General features: G+C 38.4%; 1 protein-coding gene across 1 annotated transcript in view; it reads left to right on the forward strand.

The window, feature by feature from the left end:
- Positions 1 to 15,860: 15,860 nt before the first annotated feature.
- The window catches only part of pdgfd (platelet derived growth factor d), a 48,046-nt gene continuing 47,348 nt past the window's right edge, over positions 15,861 to 16,558 (forward strand). The window contains exon 1 of the mRNA XM_058079869.1: positions 15,861 to 16,446. Coding sequence (XP_057935852.1) covers positions 16,329 to 16,446 — 118 coding nt within the window. The 5' untranslated portion in view covers positions 15,861 to 16,328. The remainder of the gene's footprint in view (positions 16,447 to 16,558) is intronic.

The following is a 16,558-nucleotide window of genomic DNA, read 5'->3' on the forward strand; positions in this document are numbered from 1 at the left end:
GTTTTATAATTTGGTCTCCACTTCTGTGCCACCCAGTGATGTTTATAAAAGCAGAACTGCAGCTCCAGCTCTTGTATTTGATCTCATTGGGTATATTAAATTGTCAATTGAACACTTGCAGTCTGTAGGGAAGTTTGTTGTCAAGCTGTGGATGTTATACACTTTACCGAGATGATGGCGGCGGAGGCACAACACTTCATATACAATCCGAATCTGATTTGATCACATATTCACAGTTGCTGCATTATCTTTTGAATCAGACTGCATGGGGCAAAGTGGGCTGTCTTTTCAGCTTTGATAACCTCCCAGGGTACAGGTTGAAATAAAAGCCCCCCCTGGAAACCATTTTGCAATCACTCGTATCGGCTTTATTGAAACCTTCTTTTCATATATTCCCTGTTCTGCTTGATGCCGGCGTGACTCAACGTCTCACAGTCACATCTTCTTTTCAGTCGGAGAAATTCAATTGAATATCCGCAGCTCCGCATTCGAGACACATGGGGCTCTGACTTGGGTTTGCATTAGCACTCATTTACATTTAAATGTAGAGGTTATAACAGCTTTTACTGTCCGAAGAATCCTCCCACACACCGGTTATACACTACATTCCATGAATCATTTCTCTCCTCACTGCACTTTTTACATAATTAAAGGATTTTGCATGAAGTCTCCACTTGAAGAAGTTACAATAACAGGAAGAAGTGGTTTCTTCTTGTGCTCGTCAATCTGTTATATTGATGCTCAATTATTCGTATCACCGGTTGCTCCCGATGCTGCATCATCAGTAGTTAGAAGTGCTAATAGTGTCAAAGTGCTTTGTGTCGTCTCATCTCGGGAATCACGTGAAATCATGTCAGTGTTTCATGATTAAATACAATCATTAGTCAGACTGGCAAAGATATACCCAGATTAAAAAAAAAAAACTAAAAAAAAAACAACACTTAAACTGTATTATGGAAAGCAGGAAGTGAACAAATGTATTAAATAAATTTAAATAAATAAATAAATACATTTAAATTTTAATTATGTTAGGATAAAATTAAAATAAATAACAAATAAATAACTTAAACTATATTAGGAAAGCAGGAAGTGAACAAATGTATCAGTTACTGATTGTAAAAGTACCAGATGGAGGGGTAGGATTTAATCAGCTTTGCTTCTTCCTACTCCTTTTGGACATGTGGAACTGTGAACTGATTATGGGATGCACTCAATTGTAATCTGATGCATGTTCAAATGAAATAAAACCATTACCATTACCAGATGTACACCCGAAATGTGATAGGTGTAGGCTGGTGGATGCAATGCCTACACCTATCACCCCAGAGCCTTTGACGGCATTGTTGGAGGGCATAGGATAATCGCCTTTTCAACACTTTGGCCCACCCACAATTTCTCACTGGGTAACGGATGTGCTAAATAACCTGAAAGTGGAAAATATTAGTTACATGCTTCGTGGCTCAATGGAGAAATTTCATAACTTTCTGGCCTTTTTCGATGACCCCCACCACGCAAATGTGGGAGTGATTGAAGACTGGGTATAGGCCCGCGGACATTGTCGGGTGTGGAGCCAACTGACATTCCAGGTATTGACTATGCTGCTCCTACTGGACTACTCATATGTTTGATTTCCTTATTCGGATGTGACTGGATGCCTTTGACTTTGGGGTGATGGTCATCTCACTTTTCATGCAGGCAGCTCTTCGCAGGGTACATTCAATGGAGAACTACGGCAGAATCTGCCATAGCAGCAGAATCTAAAAAAAAATGATATTCACAAAACAATAACAACTATTTCAAAAACGAACCCCTGATAATTGTCTAACTTTCTCAAGCGCCCACATAGTACTTAATGTCTCGCTATAATTAATGCCTGGCTATACATATTCATGATCATGTTTGCTCACATGAAACCAAACATATTTGAAACCAGAAAATGGCATTTGCAAAGACATCATTCACAATTGCGTACGCATTTGCAGGAAAGAGAGTGAACTTGCTAATCTGCCTAATCTCCTAATTAAAAGTCTGTGACTAAATGGGCCGACACTGGGGCTTTCTGTCAGGGAAATTAAAAAAGCCAGAGATGATGAGAGAAGAGAGTACTAGTGGGAGATGGCAGATCAGTCAAGGGGCGGTGGATGGAAGACACTGAGGATGAAGTGGAACGGTGATTCACTGGGAGGAGGTCAAGGAGGATGAGCAATGGACGCTAAGGAGACAGATGGGAACCATACGGGAGGAAGAAGGAAGGGATGTGTCAAAAAGAACTGATAGGGATGTAGACATGTTAAAAATTCACTACAGGGATGGAAAAGTATTAGCCATAATTATCATACAATTGTATACGTCCAACTGTGCACAAGAAAGGCCCGTAAAAGAATACTTGCATGAGTTTACTGCGGAAAAAAATATATACAGAACCCTGACTTCAAGCCGATCAAACACACTTGGAATGAACTCGATACAACATCAGTGACTTCGGACCTCTCACAAACGTGACACACTCCAACATCTTGCATCACCAAACTGCAAAAGGGAACCAAACCAAACCCATTTTGTTCCATGTCTACTTCCTGTAGATGAAATATATCAGACCTCCCAGCAATGAAGGTGGTCTTAAATATGTGGATTTCTGGACAAGGAATTTGGTTCTTCACATAGAGAGGAGCCAGTTGAGGTGGCTCGGGCATCTAGTCCGGATGCCTCCCGGACTCCTCCCTGGTGAGGTGTATCGGGCATGCCCAGCCGGGAAAAGGCCCCGGGGCAGACCTAGGACACGCTGGAGGGATTATGTCTCACAGCTGGCCTGGGAACGCCTTGGGGTCCTCCCGGTGGAGCTGGAGGAGGTGGCTGGGGACCGAGAAGTCTGGGCTTCCCTACTAAGACTGCCTGCCTTCGCGACCCGGACCCGGATAAGCGGAGGAAAATGGATGGATGGATGGATGGATGGATGGAATTTGGTTCTTGTCCCACTTACACACAATGCATGACTTTCTAGGAACTGTTATGAGAATTCAACTCCTTTCATTCATTCATTCATTTTCTGCCGCTTATCCTCATGAGAGTCCCGGGGGTGCTGGAGCCTATCCCAGCTGTCTTCTGGCGAGAGGCGGGGTACACCCTGGACTGGTGGCCAGCCAATCACAGGGCACATATAGACAAACAACCATTCACACTCACATTCATACCTATGGACAATTTGGAGTCGCCAATTAACTGAGCATGTTTTTGGAATGTGGGAGGAAACCGGAGTACCCGGGGAGCACGGGGAGAACTTGCAAACTCCACACAGAAATGGCCGAGGGTAGAATAGAACTCGGGTCTCCAAGCTGTGAGGCCTGCGCGCTAACCATTCGATCACCGTGCAGCTTTTCAACTGTATTTAATTGGCAAAATCCATAACTACATATATAATATTATATGAATTTAAATACCCCCATCAAGCAAAGTATTGTGAACGAGCCTTTGTTGTAACTAACGAACACAACTACTGTATTTTAAGGCAACAACTTGCAGAGGGTTGGATTGTTCATACTTTTCCCTCGTTAGCAAGAGGAATTGGCTAGGAAATGTACAGGAATGAGCCTGGAATATTCTGACTGATGAAAAGAAGATATCAATAGAAGAGGACATAAATGTGTGCAAATTCATGTTTAATCACCCCTACTGATTTAGTAGTGGCTTTTGGTTAAATGTAGACATGTCTATGCGTATGATGGGAGTTTGTATCATGATTTGTATTAGATCCCCATCCTCACAGACACATTTGTATCTCAATGGAACATACCAGTCTTCAGCCTTTTGAATCCATAGAAGTGCATCCAGATATGAATTCTCCTGAGAGGTATCCCATAATTCTATACTTCAAGACCTCGACAGTGAAGAAAAAGAACTTTGATAACGTGAAATGTAACACACATGACCTGAATGTCAGTGGGTGTGGGTCCTGTTCAGTGAGTCAAACTGCAACAAATACACTGGTATTGACTGCTGGTATTGACACTTTTATTTAGTGGCTTAATTAGCTGATGAAAAATGGTGGAACTTCATTCAGAACAAAATTGAACAAAGTCATTCTTTCAGCCATTAAGCAGTAACAGGATGCTGGAGCCAATAAAAACAAGCATTAGCATTTGACTCATTGTTAGGCGAACAAATGCATTCTAATCACAAATACCTTTATGTATCTACATTTGGCGTACACGGCGTGTCTTTAAAGTAAATACAATGTAATATAAATTCGTACCATGGAACCATTTATTAAAACTATTAAAGACAAATAAGACGTATTGTCTTATAAAAGATGAGGGTAATTAGAAGTTATCACCCTTATTCCACTCTGCAGAGATATTAGATACACTTTGACTGTAGCTCATCTTATTATCATTTCAATAATCTGAATAAATGTAAATTATCCTTCAAATAGAATCTTTATGGCTTTAATGTAATTTTAGGATGCTAGTGTACTATGTTAATAATTCTCAAAGGGGCTATGCAGTATATGCAGTATACATATAAATTGCATGGGTTAATTGGCTATGCCATGACACATTTGGTCCATCAGTTCACAGCAATACTTTCGTCACCAAAATACCTTGGAGTCCAATTTATTTGGATTTTGATATGAAATAAATAGATGATATAAAATAAATAGAAATAAAATAGAAAATCTCAATTCCATGGTCAAGTTGTCACAACATCTATAGAGAATGACCAATTAACCAAACATGCATGTCTTTGGAATTTGGGAGGAGGCTCAAGTCACTGAAGACCACCCCCCCCCCCCCCCCACACACACACACACATGGAGGGTACATTACAAAATCCCAAAACAGCAGATAGTAAAGGACAAAATCAAGGGGATACAAATCATAAAGTTACATTATTTACAGCTTTACAGTGTTGATCAAGTTTATTGCACAGTTATTGCACGGTTAATTGTATGGTTATTGTACAGGATATTTGAAGCGCTGTTAGTTATGAAGTGACAGCTGCAGGAAGAAAAAAAAATACCTGCAATAGCGCTCCTTCACACACTTTGGATGTATCATCCTGTCACTAATAGAGCTCCTTGGGGGGGGGGAGTGGGGGGAGTTTATGTCCATCATGGAGGACAGCTTGGTTGTCATCCTCCGTTTCTCCTCTTCGAAAACCTTCAATTTGGGATATGTGTCACAAAATAGCAAAACAAATGACATCACTTGTGACATCACAAATGTTGACCGTTTGAGCTGTGAAGTTTTTCCGACATATTAGCCATACTTTACTCTATAAAATGAAATGAATTTATTTAACTTTATAGTTTCTGTTGTATGTGCAAGTACAATATAGACATCCTAAAGGAAGGACTGAATCTATTATGATAAAGCGGTACGCTGCATTTCTGCAGGTATAGTTAGATTAGCACCTCAGAGAACACACTGTTGTTTGTGTAAACATTGCATGAAACTGTTGAGATCAAGGAGCTGTCACAGGTCTGTTCTTGTGATTTTCCAACTAGTTTTCCCAAAGGGTATTCCTCCTGAGGTACCCTGCTGCTTCAGACACGGCTCATCTCCTCTTGGAGATGAAGTCAGCATTCACTTACACTTTCAAAATTAAAGAACGTGGGAATATCATCTACTTTATATTAGTGGAGTTTGTAGTTCCTTGTTGGTTTAAGCAGTGACCCAATTGTGGGAACGGCAAGGTTTTGGGAAGCGTATCACCAGTTTGATCCCTTATTTTGGCAAAAGGAACACAAACAAAACAAAACAAGCGAGGCAACTCCAATTGGTTCAAGGGAACTATATAAATATAAATGTATCATTTTTGTCTTGAACTTTTTCCATGTTCAGAAAAGCCATATTTCTCTCAAATATTGGTCACAAATCTGTCTAAAATTGTGTTAGTGAACACTTCTCAAGATACCGATTAAACAGCATGATTATTGCAAAGGTGGACACAATAAAAGGCCACCCCAAAAAATGTACTTTTACTAGAAATTGTCTACAGATCTTTGCAACATGAGTCAAGTCAAATCAAGTTTATTTATGCAGCACTGAATCACAAAAGACTATGAACCCCCGATCGGGCAAAGGGGGGGTGATGGTCGTGGGTGAATGACACAAGAATGGGCCTCGAGCTCTTGTCTTCAAACACCATCAATAAAAGGCCCCTGTATTTGTTGTCCGTAACATATTCCTGCCCATACCATAAAACCATCATGAGTCACTAGATACGTCCTACACCAGGGGTCTCAAACTCAATTTACCTGGGGGCCACTGGAGCTCGGGTCTGGGTGAGACTGGGCCGCATCAGGTTTTCCAAAAAAAAAAAAAAAAACGCATTTATTAAAAACAAAAATTTTGAAAAAACTTTGCTTTGGTTCCAATTTTCTACAAGAAAAGCTCTGATAAAACATTCCACTGTTCTCAAATATCTTACTTTTTATTTTTCTACACAAAATAAGATGAAAAATAAATAAACAAATCAAGAATAAAGAAAATCAATCAATCAGTAATAAATAAATAAATACAATAATAATAATAAAACGGCAAATAATACAAACTTAAGAAAGCACATATAGTTGGTGGGTAGACAAATTATTTTTTTTCAGATTAAAATGAACAAAGCATTATTAGAGCCCTGTAGACATGACAAAACACGACTATAGTCACATTTATACTCTTTTTATTTACAACATATTGCGCAACTGCAGGGTCTTGAGACACATGCTAACTCGCAAACTAGAGAGCTAGCGACCTAAACGGTAGCCTTCAAGTTATTTCCTTTAAACTTAAATAGCCAAAAACGTACCACTTCCACACGGATAGAGAGGATAACTATTAACAGTTATTTAACCTTTAACATGAACATTAATCAAACGTAATATTTTTTTCTGGGTACATGATACCATACAGCATCCATATCAAACTTGCGCGGGCCGCACTAACATTCAACTTTCATATCAAGGCGGGGGCCTCAAACTAGTATCCTGCGGGCCACATTTGGCCCGCGGGCCACATGTTTGAGACCTCTGTCCTACACATTGTCTACCTTTTGCCCTGATTCAGCCGTGAAGAGAACGCCTCTCCACTCAGGTTAGTTAAGATGAAAAATTGGAGTCAGGCCGCGACCCCGATAAGGAAGATGGGCATGCAGATGAGATTCCCTGAGATAGTTTCCGACAGTCTGTGCAGAATTGCTTTGGTTATGTAAAGCAATTGCTGCAGAAGCTGTCCAGGTAATAGTCTTAGACCATCTTGGGTCTGTTGTTAGTAAGCCAAACTATGAAACGGCTTATCGTCAAGAAATTAACATCAAAAATCAACAGTTCTGGTGGATGACCTGTACTTTTTGGCTACGTTTACATGCAGTCAAATAACCCTATCATAACCGGAATAAAATATTAGCAATTTTAACAATATTTGAGAGAAATAGGCCTTGTGTTTTAGATCTTTGAGTTCAGCTTGTGAAAAATGGGAGCAAAAAAACAGTGTTGCATTTCTTTTAAACTGAATACAAATTAGGTCGCTGGCCTGTTTCTATGCAAAGAAAAAAATGGATAATGAGTGTTTTCTTTTTGAATAATTAAAATTGTTCTTCACTTCTGGTCATCACAATTTAATATTCAAAAAGTCCTAGTCTTCCACTTCATCTGTAATTAATTTTCAGGTCTTTAGTAGGTCTCAATAAAAACAATAAATTATTATTGTTTTTAGTAGGAATTTAAGTTCTATGTAAGTTCTACATCATGGACAATGACCTGGATTTCCTCTGTATCCTCTTTTTTCAAGAGTCATCACAAAATCAAACCAATTTCCACTCCCTTTGTTGAATCATGCAAACATACCACTTATGAACTACCTTTCCCCGAAAGGTGACTATATGAGTATCATGTCATGTCTAAAGAGCTCCAATCATGTTAAAACCATAATTAGAAGATCGTAAACATGTTTTCAATGCCATAATTACGAAAATATTCAATTTATAAATAAGAAATCCTACTTCAGTTGAGTCTGGAAGCAATTAACAACAATAAATAAGCAATTTTTATGCTTGAAAATACTGAATTTAGGCAAAAAAAAGTTAAATTTGCTTCCATACGCATAATTTTGACTAATAGTAGATGGTATCAAACCACAAAACTGTGACAGAGTGAAATTCGAACCGTCATCAAACTCTACACAGACGTCCCTCACTGCCATACAAATACAAAATTAATTTATTATTACTTTTTTTCATACAAAAAGAAAATGTGCCAGGCTCGCATGTCATGTGACATGCTAAAAATGTCTGCAGAGTAAAACCAGTTAAGTGTGAGGATTAATAGGCCAATAGAGGCCACATGACATTTTTGAGGCCTATTTCCTCTGTAGGGACGAGCACACACACACACACATATATAGTAAACGAGCACATAAATCCATCCACATTAACTTTAATATCTGTCTGACATGCAGACAAAATGAATGTATTTAAATGAAGGACACTGGGACGGTTATTTACACCTTTTGAAACATGCATATTAAGCATATTTTGGATCATGATAATAGCATGAGCTCATGCTAGAACCCAACCTGAAAGGTCACACGTGCAATCTCTTCATCCGTCTTGCTCATGACTGTCTTCCATGCAGAATGGCAGGCATTAGAGTTTAAATGACGTGTCCCGTGGTGATTAAAAGAGGCCATTTTATCACAATTCAATCTTCAGCAATTGATGGCCACTTTTTACAACAGCAACATCAGTCATCCATTTATTCATTTACTTGAGCTGGAGTTCAAAGTGACTGCTGGGGGATACCCTGGTCTAGTCACCAATCAATCACTGGATGCATACTGTATAGACCAACTTTGATGCAATCGTATTTAACCAAACATGACTATTCTTTGAATAAGGGAGAAAGCAATAACAATACCTTTGTTGCAGCATATTTTTTACAGAATTGGCAACTACCATTTTTTAGGGATGTCCGATAATGTGAAACTCAAATTCCGACATTAACCGATACCGATATGAATAACATCACATACATTTTTATTGAGCAGTGTTTCTCATTTATTTTTTAACGTCACCCCGAGTCTCAAACTCAATTTACCTGGGGGCCACTGGAGCTAGGGTCTGGGTGAGGCTGGGCCGCATCAGGAAAAAAATAAAAATAAAAAATAAAAAATAAAAAATAAAAAATAAAAAATAAAAAATGAAAAATGAAAAATGAAAAATGAAAAATGAAAAATAAAAAATAAAAAATAAAAAATAAAAAATAAAAAATAAAAAAAAATATATATATATATAAAAGAAAAAAAAAATAAAAATATAATAAAAATATTAATAAATATTAATTATATTAACTATTCATAAATATATATAGAATATAATAGTCTTCAATGCTTCTGCTATACCCTCCACTTTTTCAGTGCTTTGGTTCTTTGCAAAAGGTCTGATAAAACATTAAATTATAATAAATTATTATAAATTATTATAAATAATTTTGTATTTATTAATAAATTATTAAATAAATGTTTAATGTTAATTTTTATTTTTCGACACAAAATAAGATGGAAAAATAAATAAGCAAATCAAAAAACAAATGAAACAAGTGAAACAAATTAACAAATTAATTTTTATTTATTATTAAATTATTAAATAAATGTTTAATGTTAATTTTTATTTTTTGACACAAAATAAGATGGAAAAATAAATAAGCAAATCAAAAAACAAATTAAACAAATTAAACAAGATGGGGGGCCTCAAACTAGCGTCCCACGGGCCGCATTTGGCCCGCGGGCCGTGAGTTTAAGACCCCTGTACTAGAGAAAGTGATAATATTTATTAATTTATCTGTACTTTACAGACTGAATTTGAAACTGAAAGCAGGGAAAAGCAACAAAATGGAGCTCATACAAACGTATTCAGGAGTCAAATAGAATATTGAGTACTATAATGAGTACATGTTAGTAGGTCCCGTCCAACTATTTGAGAAGCAGTATTGTAAAGTAACAATAATCTTAAATGAGTACAGTTGTTTTGGCTCCTCCACCCAAATCTGAGTAGATAATTCATGTATTTTTATTTTATATAAGAATACATTTCTGTTTCTTGTGCCATGATTTATTGAAAGATTAAATGTATTTTTAGTTAGAGGCACTATTTTTGCCAATGTAATACCTGCCTTACCTCTATGAGCTGAGTTTTTTTTTCTGCACGCACGCAAAAAATACTTGGCGTCCCAGTTTTCTTCGTAAGGCTTTATGTGGTGTAAGCGGGATGAAACTCTGCCTTAAATTTCTTTGTAGAAAGCCACTTAATGAAAACAACACAGCAACATCATGTTAACTGCATTTTGTTGCAATCTCTGCAAATGCAATGCTAATGCTACGTGCTCTATATTGCTTCTCATAAAGGGAAAATCCCAATACTGATTTTTTTTAGGCTGATAACCATCGGTGACCGATAGAATCAGACATCCCTACCATTTTTGGAACAATTCATCTTAATAAAATACATTGCCTGTTAATGATAGCATAAAAGGCCTTGGCATGAACCAAGTGTGTGTTCATGTTGTTGAAGTGGCAGATAAAGGATTTAATTTCACATTCTGTGACTTTGCTGTATGTTTGACAATAAGGAGCTAAGCCAGTTAAGTCTTATCAGCTCTGTCAGGATCTTATTTGTGCGTGAAGCGATTAGTGTGTTCGCATGTTGTATTTGTGTGTGATTTGTATGACTTATGCTGAGGTGTGTGTCGAGAAATGCTTTTCTTTATATTTGTCAATGTCTTCATGGCAACTTCTCTAATCTAAATTACTTTACAAAGGTTTTTTTTTGGGTGAATTTGTCTTCTTAATCTGATATATAACAGTCAATGTAGGAAATGATCATGCTTTTGTTGTGCAATATAACACAGCATGACATATTCGGTCTTTCTCCAGCACAAAATTTGAGAATTGTGTTGTGGCAGGAGCGTACATTGTTTTGACATGCATCACTGCAGGGGTTTGTGCACGCACACAGGGATCTTTCAAGCTCTGTACTGTTACTGTTCTGGGGGGGACGCCCAGATAGGAATTAAATAGCGGATATTGGTGCCCAAACATACAGTACATGCATGCACACTTCATTTGGATTAAAATATGTATATAAGTGTATGCTTAGGAATTATTATTATTTGATTTCCATTGTCCACTGCATTCCACATGATTAAGACAAAGACCTTAGCCTGTCTTCTACCACACGTTCACATGTAGCGCATGAAGCCCACCTTGGATGAATTTCAAGCATCATTACACACGCTGTGAGACACAGATACGTGTGTCCTACAGGGGAACATCGCCTTGTCTTCTAGTGCAGATGGAGCCAGCCCTCCAGCAGCCCACCAAGGCTTAACAATAGGAGATCATCTTCTTCTTCCTCTGCGTGGCTACTCAAGCGGCACCATGAGCATTTTCCTGCAACCCCCCCTCATCCTCCCCCAAACACCAATCATGGACAACATCTTATAGAGCAGCATTGTATATGTATACAATATTTTTAAGCAATATGTAGACGCTTAGATGCCACTCGTTCTTATCACAGTCATTATATTTTCCGCGGTAATGCTGCTCGGTACTCAAAATGTTATTCCCTCAGGAGCTGGTTGGCGTATCTTTTAATCCCGCAGATGCAGTTCAAAAATGTCGAGGAGTGTTCTGGAAGAGCACTGTGGTATTCTACCTGGAAGCCTTTTTTCAAGTGATATATGAACCCCGCATCTGCTTGGATTATGCCGTAGCAGCTGTTGCCCATCATGAATCTTAATGAGTTTTAAAAAAGCACACAATTACTCTTTTTACATAATTTTAATGTTTCTTTGTTTAGCAGAAAATAATCACCCCCTAAGAATAGGTAGTAGAAATATAAGGGAGCCCCAATGGCAATGCAATACTAATAGGATGCAATGACAAAGTCAATGAAACAAGCTTTGCTGTTTTTGTTAAGATAATATTTCACACCAGTCTTCTTTCTGGACCTTTTATGAGTACTGTTGTCGTTGGTGAGTGCATTGATGTCTTTCCTTTAAAACTGTTGCCCATCTGTACACATTGCAGCATCATTCAGAGCTAATCCCTCTTCATCTGACATCAAACCTGAGGATGGAAGGATGAAGAGGTAAGCAGGGGATCAGGCATCTGGGGCACAACAAAAAAGAAGATAAAACAAGCAAACGTGGCAAAAACACAAAAGTATTCGAGCTAAAAAAGCTTTGACTGGACAACTTTTGGCCTGTCCAGTCCACACTTGGTCCATAAAATTACTTAGTATTACAATTAGTAGTACTTGATGTATTCCATTGTAACTTGATGCATGTTCAAATAAAATTAAAGCATCAACATTACTATTTTGTAATAGATATATAAGTCCCAATATGTCAATATACACCATGCCTCTGGTGGACACTGGACATTGCTTTGCCATCGAAGATGTGATGGTAAATAATCATGAAGGTTGTCGGTCTCCTTCCCGAGTGACAACAACACTGTTTTTCTATCTTCTATTATGACTGATATGTGTTGTCCCCTTAGAACATATTTTAATCTCAACACATACACACGCTAACAAAATGCAAAATAAATGCACAAATAAAATAGACAAAATTGGCAATCTCATTATTTTGATGAAAGCGAAATGAAAATGAACTCTCAGGCTAAACATTTTAATTGTGCTACTAAAACACACGATTGTGTATCAGTCATCAATCACTGACGGTGTTTTTTTTTTTTTTTGGTAGATTATTTCCCTTTTTGCCATGTTTGCATGAATCAACAAATTCACACAACTCATTAAAAATAATGTTATAATAAAAGTCTGAACACACATACACAGTACAAATATAGCTGAATAATAAACAATACAGATAGCAAGTTCTCATCGGGGGCTACACGGCTTACGAGTGGTTAGCACGCAGGCCTCACAGTTAGGAGACCCGAGTTCAATTCCACCCTCGGCCATCTCTGTGTGAAGTTTGCATGTTCTCCCCATGCATGCGTGGGTTTTTTCCAACATTCCAAAAACATGCGTGTACCCTGCCTCTAGCCCGAAGACAGCTGGGATAGGCTCCAGCACCCCCTGCGACCCTCGGATAAGTGGTAGAAAATGAATGAATGAATGAATTAATTAATATTTCTCTTTTTGCCATGTTTGCATGAACCACCAAACTTGCACAGCTCATCAAAAATAATGTAATAATAAAGTCTGAAGGATCACTTACACACTCATACACAGTACAAATATAGCTGCATAATAAACAATAGAGATAGCAACTTCTTATCAATCCATGTCAATTTCAGGCTTAAAATATTGAAAAACCCTTTTTCACACTACCGTACATCATCAGCTTTATTAGTAAGCATTCTGACAGTGAAAAGTAGTGTAGTTTAGATATATAGTACATCATGCGTCACATAGTTACTCACAGATTCCAGTGTCAGCATGACGGCAGTTTGTTGTTTCACATTTAAATATCGACACTATTAAGTTCAATGTGACAAATAAATGCATGTTTAGTGTGATTCATGCATGTAATCTTGGGGTGCAAGCGTGAATGGATCCCTCCAGGGTACTCTACCAACGTTTCATTTCAATTCATTTCCTCTCTCTATTAATAAATGATACAATCCCCTAAGTGGCTTTAATTCCTTAAAGGTGCTGCATGATTAATTTACCAATTGCTGTGTAATAGGTGGGCTTTTTGCTTTGTCAGCAGAAATTGCAAGTTGGCGAGTTCATGGCAGAAGTTAAAACAAGTCTTAAAGTGCAACAAGAGGAAACACTAGACAAGGAACATATGAACATAAAAAAATAGGGTATCCACCTACAGCATGCATGCTCACATTGGACAAAAATATTGGGACACAGTCTAACCACATGATGAGCTTACTTCATGTTGCGTCCAGATTATATTTACTCTAATCTAATAACATTATTCACTTCACACCACTTGTTGATGCTGGCCTTTATTATTTAAAGGGGATCTATTATGTTCATTTTCCGTCCCTTTGTATTGAGTTGTGGACTCCTATACAGCAGCTACACAATAACCCATACAGAAAGCTATCTAGCTCTTCCAGAATCTGCAACCATTCCAGCTGTATTTGCTTGGATTTCCAAAAATTAGACAGCTCTAGTCTTATATATATAAAAGTGAAACATAAATAGTTACAGTACAATACATACGTTGAATACACACATACGTACATTGATGATAACTGGATGTTGTTGTCTATGGAAGGACGGCAGTGACAAGCACCGTCGCGCTCAAGCACACCCCACCTTTTCAAGATGTAGCAAGTACTGTTTTTTTTTGGTTCAATTATCCAGAATATTGTTGTCACGCGTACATTAAAGATATTACACAAGTTATAGAAAGTTATAAAAAATGTTTGTCTATCTCCCGGAATCTTCAGTGTTGCTCTGAAATAGCGTACCGAAAGCTCTCCTTCATTGTCTTGTGAATTTTGTGGGAAAATAACCACGGTGCTAAAAAAGTGAAGCCAATTAAAAAAAAAAGTTAAGTTATGTAAACTTATGAAACGTATGATTTCTGCCGTCTGTCAAATTCTGTTCTCCTCCTCCGCCATCAAGCACACGTTGAAAGGTAAAGTGTTATTTTTCATTCATATTCATTTTTTCATGTATTATTTTCTCATTGCTTTTAACATTTGTGACCATGTAAAAGATTATGTTGTCATTACAGAACAAGCGGTGACAGTATGTATAATTTCAATGACTGTTGGGCTGGAACAAGTTACATCATTTATAGAGTAAAAATTAATACTAAAATCCCCTCCGGAACAAATTAATTTCATATCTCGAGGTATCGTATTATTGGCAACATGCTGACAAACAGAAACTGGCAAGCACTACAGCTTCATCTTAGGTTTCTGTCCTGTATTTTGTCAGGAAATGTGCAAATTCAGCATTGTTTATTTTGGGCAATGTCATCAAAGTTCAAAGGACTAATATCATTATCATATTTAAAATTATGACAGGTGAAGCCTCCCTTGACTGTACATGCATATACATATAATACATAGTAAATAAATACATCCATTCATAATAATGCTTTGGAGCATTAGAGGCTGCTGGGGAGAATAGATAGTACTTCTACAGTACTTCTATTCAGTCATTCATTCATTCATTCACAAGGGTGTTGGAGCCTATCCCAGCTGTCTTCGGGCAAGGTACACCCTGGAATGGTGGCCAGCCAATCACAGGGCACATATAGACAAACAACCATTCACACTCACATTCATACCTATGGACAATTCGGAGTCGCCAATTAACCTAGCATGTTTTTGGAATGTGGGGAGGAAACCGGAGTACCCGGAGAAAACCCACGCATGCACGAGGAGAACATGCAAACTCCACACAGAGATGGCTGTGGCATTGAACTCGGGTCTCCTAGCTGTGAGGTCTGCGCGCTAACCACTCGGCCACTGTGCAGCCCTCAGTACTTCTATGTAACTCATTCATTTTCTAACGCTTCTAATCCCGAAGGTCGCGGGGGTGCTGGAGCCTATCCCAACTGTCTTCAGGCAAGAGGCGGGGTACACCCTGGACTGGAGGCCAGCCAATCACAGGGCACATATAGACAAACAACCATTCACACTCACATTCATACCTATGGACAATTTGGAGTCGCCAATTAACCTACCATGTTTTTGGAATGTGGGAGGAAACCGGAGTACCCGGAGTACTTACCCAGCCTTAAGTACTTCTATATAACTCCAAAATAAAAATAAAAAAATGAAGAGAAAACCGTGTAAAACTGTCAATGACTTCCCTCTTAGCGCGTCTCATCCAGTACAGACTCACAACAACAACAACCAGGCACAATGACACACGCATGGTGTCTGCGTGGGCGAGCACCACTGAGTCGGCTGAAGTTTGACGCGCCGGTTGCGTGCAGACAAACAGACAGAAGAGACAAGCAAAGGCGCTGTTAAACTATGCAGGATATTTCTTTCAGACCGGACTGAATTTACTAGTTTGAGCCTGATAAGACGTTCGGCGCCTCCAGTCGAAAGTATGACCATGGCGGGGGCTATAATATCCCCCACGTACGCTTAGCGTGTGATTGTGTGCTGCAGCCATCCAAGACGGTGATCACTTTTTGATCTCCGTGGACGTGTTTGTGTGTGTGTATGTTAGTGTGCGTTAGTGTGTGTGTGCGCACGCGTCAACAAGTGGATGGAAACTTTTCTTCATATGTTTGAATCAATTGGTTCTTCTCGGGGACTGGACAGTGTGGAGATTTAGCCGGTTAAACGTATTTCAAACGTATTTCATACTTTGTAGTCGGAATGAGTGGACCAGTACTTTCCCATGTGTGCGTGTTTTTATTTTTGGTGAGTGGAGCCGCCGTGGTGAGAGCTCAGGTCTCCACAGCCAAAGTCATGAAGGGCAACACCAGGAGAGATGGTAAGATGGCTTATTTTTATCTCATCTTCTTCTTCTCTTGCATGGCTAAACACGCAATACTTGCTAACATGTCTCACTTTATTCAAATATGGGATGCTGATACGTGAGTTGA

The sequence above is a fragment of the Doryrhamphus excisus genome, chromosome 8, assembly GCF_030265055.1.
Source record: "Doryrhamphus excisus isolate RoL2022-K1 chromosome 8, RoL_Dexc_1.0, whole genome shotgun sequence".
Classification (NCBI taxonomy): Eukaryota; Metazoa; Chordata; class Actinopteri; order Syngnathiformes; family Syngnathidae; genus Doryrhamphus; species Doryrhamphus excisus.